The sequence below is a fragment of the Cupressus sempervirens genome, chromosome 5, assembly GCF_028749045.1.
Source record: "Cupressus sempervirens isolate cs-2001-9-10 chromosome 5, ASM2874904v1, whole genome shotgun sequence".
NCBI classification, from domain to species: domain Eukaryota; kingdom Viridiplantae; phylum Streptophyta; class Pinopsida; order Cupressales; family Cupressaceae; genus Cupressus; species Cupressus sempervirens.
Genome location: NC_143122.1, coordinates 881,474,428 through 881,482,930, shown reverse-complemented (window position 1 = coordinate 881,482,930; position 8,503 = coordinate 881,474,428). Strand labels below are relative to the sequence as shown.

Below are 8,503 nucleotides of genomic sequence, written 5' to 3'. Positions count from 1 at the left end.
CGCCAGTCCTCTGGCCGCCATTCGCACACGCCGCGCTCCCACGGTCCCTGCCACTGCTCTCCCAGCGGTGGTCATGGCAATTGGAGGCGCCGCTCCGCTTCCCCACCACGTGGTGGTTCTGGCTGGTCCCCGGCTCCCCCCCTGGGAGGGCTTCTGGCTGGTCTCCGGCTCCTCCCCCTGGACGGGCGCACTTTGGCAAGTTTCCCCGGTTGGCCTTGGCAATTTCTCTTCCGCGGCCAGACAAGAAGGATGCGGAGACTGCAACTACCCTAGATCCTGCGGATGCTGCTGATGGCTGGACTGTTCCTAGTCTGCCTCACAATCCCACTGATGCGTGGGGATTTCCTGATAAAGATGATCCTCCTCCCTCTGCTGGTACTGCCTTGGCAGCATGAGGTTATTCTAAATGTTTTTTTTTTATGAATAGTTTATAGTTGCTGGCTGCGGCCATGTTGTTTGCTCCGGCTTCGGCCGAATGAACTCATTCGCGGGGTGATCCTGTACCCCCTAGCCCTTTTTTGTGAATTGTAATCTTAGTAAATTTTATTAATTGAAAATGACTATTCATCCAAAAAAAAAAAAAAAAAAGGAAAAATTAAAATTATAAGAGTGAGATAAAGCATATTAAATAAATATCTCCTAAAAAAACATACAATGCATTCTAATCAATAAAATGCTAAAAAAAAAATTTTAAAAAAAAATTATTACAAATTATAATGAAAATTAGTAAAAAAATATTTAAAATATTTTTCTTATAAATAAATCATATCAAATAAAAATTGCATAAACCAATTTTCATTATTCAATATATTTCAAACACCTATTGATAATTTTAAATATATTAAATACCACAATATAAAGTTCTTTATTAAAAAATTATATTCATCCAAGTTTAACTTTTTGAACGTAAATTTTAAAAGAAAGCTGAATGTGGACAGACGCAAATACTCGAAAACACAACGATGCATTTTTAAAAATGCATCACTTTATTAAATTTCATTCAATAATTCATTTATGCGTGCACTAGGTTAAACAGTTTTCGTATCTGCGGTGGATGGTAATGGCAGCAATGCGGTAAGTCCTTTAGGCCAGACTTTGAGTATTTGTGTTCCCGCCTTTTTCGAGATGGAGCAATTTAGAAACTTTCGTACACTGTTGCTTCTTAATTTTCTGATTTTTGGCCTACGAAATTCAAAATTAAATAAAAAGCAATAACATTCATACGCTATCACATTTTTGAAGTTTAGTATGATAATAATTAATAAAATTACATTGATCTATAATAATCACTATAAGTTCAGTGATCTAACCCTTATTCACAATGTGTTGATCCTATTAAAAAAATTAATTATAAATTTAATCATTAATGGTGTGAAATTTTAAATGAGCTCGTCTCAGAAGTGCAAGTGATGGAGGGGGCGTAGAGGAGAATGGTGTAAAAAATGCAGATCTATGTTGATGCACTGAACCATCCCCAAGATTTTAGAAAATTAAATATTAAATATTTGAAATATATATATATATATATATATATATATATATATATATATATATATATATATATATATATATATATATATATATTTATTTATTTATTTATTTAAAATGGAACAGAAATAACATAAACAAATATTAAAATAAAAAGCATAAAAAATATAATATTTCAACAAATTACCTATTTAAATTAAAATAATACAATTCACTAAGTTTAGCGCAGATTAAATTAAATAAAGTTACACAAACAATTTAAAAATGTAGAAAATATGCTTTCCAAAATTAGAAGTTTTATGAGAATGTAATGTATAAATTGAAGATAAACAGCTCATATTTTCCACGGTGAACATTTATTCAATTTGAATGCAGGAGAGGAGAGAATTTAATTTAAAGCATTTGTATAGCTAGTAATATGGCTGAGGCAAAGGAGGAAGCAGGAAGGTAAAGTGATTTCTTTGACTTTACCCGATGATGTCATTTCAGATTGTAAAGCCCAAACTACTATTCTATTCTGTTTATGAGGTATTCCTTCAACAAAGACTCCTTTAAATAGGCCTGCTTCACAATTTTATTTTGAAGTGATATGTCTCGTGCAAAAACTGAAAGAGCTCGTTCCGCCAAAATTCACCGTAAAGAAAATACTCATTTCCTCTTACCATTTCATTGAAGCGCCTTTGGAATGCTTCTGTGTCTACAGCAGATACCCTAACTAGTTCTACTTTGGGGTTTCTCTCAGTAAAGCAATTGTCTTCCATTGCATTTAAAACTGTTGTGCAGCCATATACTCTGATCTTCTCTACACTGGTCAAATCCCAGTAACATTCTGGCAGAATCTCCAATACTTCACACTTCATTATTGTTAGTATTTTCAGTGAAGGCAGAGCTGTGTCTTCCACCATTGGCATCTGTTGTAGATTTTGTAGCTCCACAATAGAAAACTCCTCCAGCTTAGGGAATGCTCCCCTTTTGCCGAATTCCTCCGGAAACCTCTCAATGCTGGGGCACTCAATAATCTTGAGGTGCTTTAGATGAGCAAGTTTGTGCAAGTCTGGAAGTTGCTTCAACATGTCACAGTTGAACAAATTAATGTAGCTCAGATGTTGAAACTCAGAAAATGAAAATTCTATCTGGAGTAACTGAGGACATGTTAGAGAGAGCTTCCTCAATTTGGACATGGCAGTCATGTCATGGGGCAGTCTTTCCATATTTGTGAGATCCAGAGTTAGATACTTCATCTGCTCCATTCCTAGAATTCCTTCCTGAATTGTCTTGCCATAATTTGCAAGAGACAGCTTTGTAAGTTGTTTTAGGGCGCCCAAATCATTAACTGAAAGCAGATCTCTTGTGCAGCTGTTCCATACTATCTTTGTCCATGCATTTGGGCTACCATACACATTCAGGTATTGAAAAGATTTAAGGCGTGAGACCCCAAATGGCATGGACTGAAGGTGTTCACAAGAACCAAGGTGGAGAACTTGTAAGGACGTCAACTTAGAAATGCTGGATGGGAGTTGTGTAATGCTAGATTTAGAAAGATCTAGTATTTCAAGCTTTCTCAGAGCAGCAATAGAATTGGGCAGCGTTTGGATTGGCACAGAGCGTAGCCTGAGGCAAACTAAATTCTTCAAACACCCAATGTGTTTTGGGAGGGAGCTCAGGGCAGTCCGTGACAAATCCAAGACTCTCAGAAGTGCCATACTCTGCATCACTTCTTTTGGAATTTCCTTTAAACCACGATTGCCATTAAGTAGCAGGGATCGGACATGGGGAGCTCGAAATGTCTTGGGAAGTCTAGTCAAAAAATTGTTCCTCAACGAAATTCTCATGTGTCCGGACCAGTCATCATCATCTGGGAGCTCTCGTAAACCTCTGCCTGTCCGAAAGAAGCATCTCTCTTCCTTCTCAGCGATTTCATGTGCTAAATCGTGCAAAACATCATGCACCCTGAAAATGAGCACACCTCCATCATGATCCTTCCAGAGGGGTTCGATTAGACATCGGTCGGCTAACAAATTGAGGTAATTCTTTCCTATTTGATAAGAATCCGGCCCGCCAATCAACCCTTCTCCAATCCAGTACTTTGTAGCTGTTGAATAATAGATAACTTCGTCTTCCTTGAAAGCAGCGAGGCAGAGGAAGCACAACTGCAAGGAAACGCCATAATCCGCCAAGACATCGTAGCTTAATCTCAAGCTCCTATAAAGCGACCCTCCAACATCCTTCTGCAGCCTCTGGAGTGCAAATTCCCATTCATCTACTTGAGTGACTCCCGACATTGCCTTTCCAATTACCTTCAGGGCTAATGGAAGCCCCCCGCACTTGTTGCAGACGCGCCTGGCTGTTTCTCCCTCAATGCCTGTGGGCAAAACTCCACCGTTGTGTGGAAAAGCATGAGAAGAAAACAATCTCCAACTATCATCCTCGTTCAGATCTTGCATTTGGACGATTGATGGAGCGGGAATACCCAACTGCAAGAGCACACTCTCAGTTCTCGATGTGGCAATTATGATGTTGGAGTTGTGGTATGGAGAGTTAGGCACACACAGCTCCTCTAGCAATGATGTTGCACTTGTTTCCCAAACATCATCTAAAAACAGGGAAAATCTGTACTTTGTCATGCTCTGATTCAACCAGGTTTTTACTTGGTCTTCCTCTCTGCTCTCCAATCTTTCATCTACTTTAAGGGCTATTTGTTTGACCAGATCTTTTCTAAGAGCGTTGAAAGATGGAGTTTGCGAAACAGTAAGCCAAAGCATCAACTCACTAGAAAACAGATTTTGTACCTCGTCACTGTTGAAGAGTTGCTTGAGTAATAGAGTCTTGCCGGCCCCTCCCTTCCCAAGTATGCCGGAACGACACAGATTTTGGATCTTTTGTGAATGAATCAGCTCCACAAGTCGCTTTGATGTAGAATCTTGTCCAACAATGAGTGCCTCCTCAATATACCTCGTGTTTGAAGTGGCCGAAGAAGGCAATGAAAAGATATCTCCAGATGTGCCGGCAAGTCCAGCATTTCCCTTCAGAGAATCCATTCTCTGTTTGATCTGTTGAAATCTTTCATTGTAAGCCACATCTTGATGTAGCTGATGTAGAAAAGCAACCGGGGCTACATCATTTTCCACATGCTTTTGCAAATTTTCAATGAGATTTCTGATCTTTCTGCTCATTTTGTGCCGAGAACAGGGATGGAAGTACGAGGGTACAGTGCAGCGCTGTGTCAAATCAGACGCTTCCTCCAGAAGATCACTCAACTTGTTCAACCAGTTGTTGATTGTGGAGGGCAAAGGATGACTCCATGTATTCACTTTGCCAGAGTTTAGAGCCTTTTGATACTCCTGCAATTTCACATTCATTTCAATTATTGTTGGTAGCAGGTTTTTGAGGGCATCCAACTCTTTCCTGCATCGGACCGCAATGCTGAATTGGTGAATAATCTGATCTCCGGCCAATTGAATGGCATAGCCAATAAATCCAGGGATGAAACCAGGATCGACCATTTTGGAGCAGCTGAAGAGAAAAATTGAAATTGTAATGAAAAGGATTTTCTCAAATAGAGAAGAAAAATAACAAAATGGGGCTAAAGCTGTGGTCAACAAGCTCGCTAATTGGCTGGCTTGTCTGCAAAACAACGGGTTTCATATGAAATGGATTCAGAAAGACCTTCTCCACAAGAATATTCCTAGCTTAGGACACAGGCCACAGATTTTATGTAAACGCCTAAACTGTAGTAATTTTATTCACAGTTTTCCCTATTTTACTTTCAATACTCTGGAGTTGTAGCAAATTTAGTTCTCTGAATATTTTCTAACAAATTTGATTCCTGCTTTACTTTATCAAAGAATAAAGTAAATTTTAACTTTTCTTTTCCTCCTCTATAGAACAGGAATACTGTTGTCAATATTTTTGTAAATGCTTATGTAATAGAAATAAATTTCTTTACTAAATCTGATTTGTTTCAATCTAAAGTATGTCTTTTATTTAGAAGTATGATCTATTAAACTTTAGAAATGAAATTGAGTTAATCATTTTTTTTAGAGTTAAAGATTTAAATTAAAATATTTTTTAATCTTAAAAAAACATCTCAAATTCTAGAACTTTAAGAAAAATGGTTTGTATAAATAAAAGTAAAAGGACATTTTAAAATAACTTGATCAAGCTAGAAGAGGAATTGGGAGTATAATTTTTCCTTTTCTCTTTTATGTATATAATCTCTATGTTTGATAAACATAAGTCTATGTGCATTTTTATATGAATTAATACTATAATATTTGTATGATTAATAATCCCATTCTCTTCTTAACAATATTTGATATGACTATGATGTTGTCTTCTACTATCATACAACATACACAAACAATAAAATATAAGATCTAGAACAAGATCCATAGTTACCGACTTTGAGGGACTTCACTACTAGGAGATAATATCTAGTAGTTGAGCACCCTAACTTGGTGCTTCTCAAAATCCGATATGGAAATTAAAAATCACAATTTTTTATTATAGTAGCTTACTTGACAGTTCCCTTGCTTATAACTAAGGTTTTAAAGCCAAATCATAAAAAATGACGGCACAACAACATGATTTTTGCCAAAGTATCCAAAATAGAGCCCTCCACTCCCTTGAAAAAAAATGGAGATCAATCGTAGTGCATTAGGGAACCCCATAGTTGTGCAGACAATTGCTACCACAACCATTGGAATGAGTTCAAGTACTGGGTCATCTCCCTTAATTGAGAGTTATTTTTAGCTATAAAAAGGCATGTAGTAATAAATTATTATTAACGTTCATGATTTCGACTTTCTCTTATGTAGAGCCAATCACACATAAGTCAAATGTAATAATCAACAAAACATAATATTTCCTTAAGCAAGGCATTTAAAGATTTAAGCATACAACCGGTTTTAATTTATAGTAAGTAAATTGGTGAACTCTCTACTAAGATTTCATCCATTGAAAGGAAATAATAAATGACCTATTTTACAATTAATTGTGAGTCACCAAAGCCCTTAGCTTCTAAATTTTCCATTAGCTACTATTTAAAGCTGGATATTACTGCCACTTATCCCTAATGTTGTTTGTATAAGAGAAGCAAATGTTGCATTTTCTTCTTCTTAATGAAATCACCTTAAAGGGTCCTGAAAATAATTCTAATACATGATTATGGTAGACAAAGGATCCATCAAGTTATAAGTTATTGGCATGTTTTTAATCCAGTGAAAGACATATTCCTCTATAAATTATGTGGTTAAAAGATATTAACCTAGAATTGGATACATTGCTAAGTAGTCCATTATGAATCAAATAAAGCTCACTATGGAGCATGAGCCACTTTTCCTTCTATCAATAAGAGTTGCCTTAGACAACAATCATTTGAATGGATCAATTTTGGCAACAAGATGAGTAGTAGCGTTAAGCATACAATGCTAGATAATTTTTAGGCCAAATAATATTACTACAAAATTTTGCTCCATGGATGAGTTGTTCAAGCTACATCTCCCTAATGTCTTGCTTGGGTAATAGATGACATTCTCTCTTCCTTGATCATTTTTCTATGATAAGAGGACACATAAGCCATGTTGTATAATTGAAATGTAGATAAACATATAGATGCTCATTTTTCAAACACCAACAACTGATAGAGCCTATATAATTGTCTCTCATCTATTTAAAATTGCCTTTAGACAATTTCTTGAAATCTATTGTTTAAATATCATTAACATGCATATAGTCATACTTCAATTTATCTTGATAGTTTGTCTTATTCACTTAATCAAATCAACCCACTTTCTTGTATTGATTATATTTGAATTACCAGTTTATACCTTTCTAAAGTAAGAGATGGTATTCTTACTATATTTACATTTAGCTCATAAATAAAAAAATTAATCACAAAATATAAATTATTATTGTTGAATAGACGAAATCATCCTTTATGAGTTGATTAACCCTTAATATGATTGGCAAAAAAATTAATTGTAAATATTATGTATGTATTCATATGTTTGGCTTAAATAAGCACCACTCTATCTTCTAAAGAATATAAATGGTATTCTTGAAAGGCAATTCAATAATAGAGGACATCATCATTTTGCATTGGTAGTCTAAAAATCTTTTTCTTAAGAGAAGTGTATTAATGACCACAATAGCTAACTTCGTGTACCCACATATCTTAAATGATACATCAGATTTCAACAATTTTTCATGTTACCTCTTTATGCAACTTAATTGCTTAAAGTTATTGTTCTAGCTTCTAAGTAGTAATGACACATGGTGTGTATCTATTAAGCGCACAAGGGTTAAAAAATAGTCATTTCAAATTGCCATACAATACCTCCTTAAAGATGTCTCATAACTTGTGCGCTGCAATCATCTAAAAAATTATCGATATTTATAATACTGTCCTAATAGCTTATCAAAAAAAATCAAAAAAATCTAACTAATGAAGATACAAATGAACAACTATCATACATGATATATTAATTAATAGACCTTTAATTATTATTTTATGATTTCTTTGAAATTAATAATTAAAAAATTAAAAAAATTAAAAGATTAAATAATAATAATAATAATTAATAATTGAAATGTGATCTCACTAATACTCTTCACTTATTAAAGATTGCTTGAGAGAACCCACCTGAACATGGGAATGAGAATAATTAAACAGTAGGAAATAATGCACATTAACATTGCACATGGTGTTTCGATTCCATATTGAACGCTATCATATCAAATTTAATTATTCCACCCAAAAGTCGTCACATCTGCAACCAAATTTCACACACTATGGAATTTTAAAACTCATCAGAATTACATTGGAGTCTCTTCTATGGAAAGCTTTCCCCAAAATATGTGCATAGCATAAATGGTAGGAAACATGGAATGCTACTACCTTTTTATTGGGTTTGAATTACTTTGAGGTATTTTTCCAATGCGAGTGTAGTGTTTAATTTGTCTATATTTTAATTGAATTTAAGTTTTATGTTTTCTAGTTTTGATTAATATTTTT

The 8,503-nt window shown here is 34.9% G+C and overlaps 1 protein-coding gene across 1 annotated transcript; it reads right to left on the bottom strand.

Annotated features, from left to right (window-relative positions):
• Positions 1 to 1,998: 1,998 nt before the first annotated feature.
• Positions 1,999 to 5,185, bottom strand: LOC149558752 (disease resistance protein At4g27190-like). The gene has a single exon (XM_089786166.1). It carries the CDS (start codon positions 4,989 to 4,991, stop codon positions 2,055 to 2,057), a length of 2,937 nt encoding a protein of 978 aa, XP_089642292.1. The 5' UTR covers positions 4,992 to 5,185; the 3' UTR covers positions 1,999 to 2,054.
• Between the last annotated feature and the right edge of the window lie 3,318 nt (positions 5,186 to 8,503).

Excerpts from the sequence above, each read along its gene's own strand:
- LOC149558752 (XM_089786166.1), bottom strand. The coding sequence starts at position 4,991 with ATGGTCGATCCTGGTTTCATCCCTGGATTTATTGGCTATGCCATTCAA.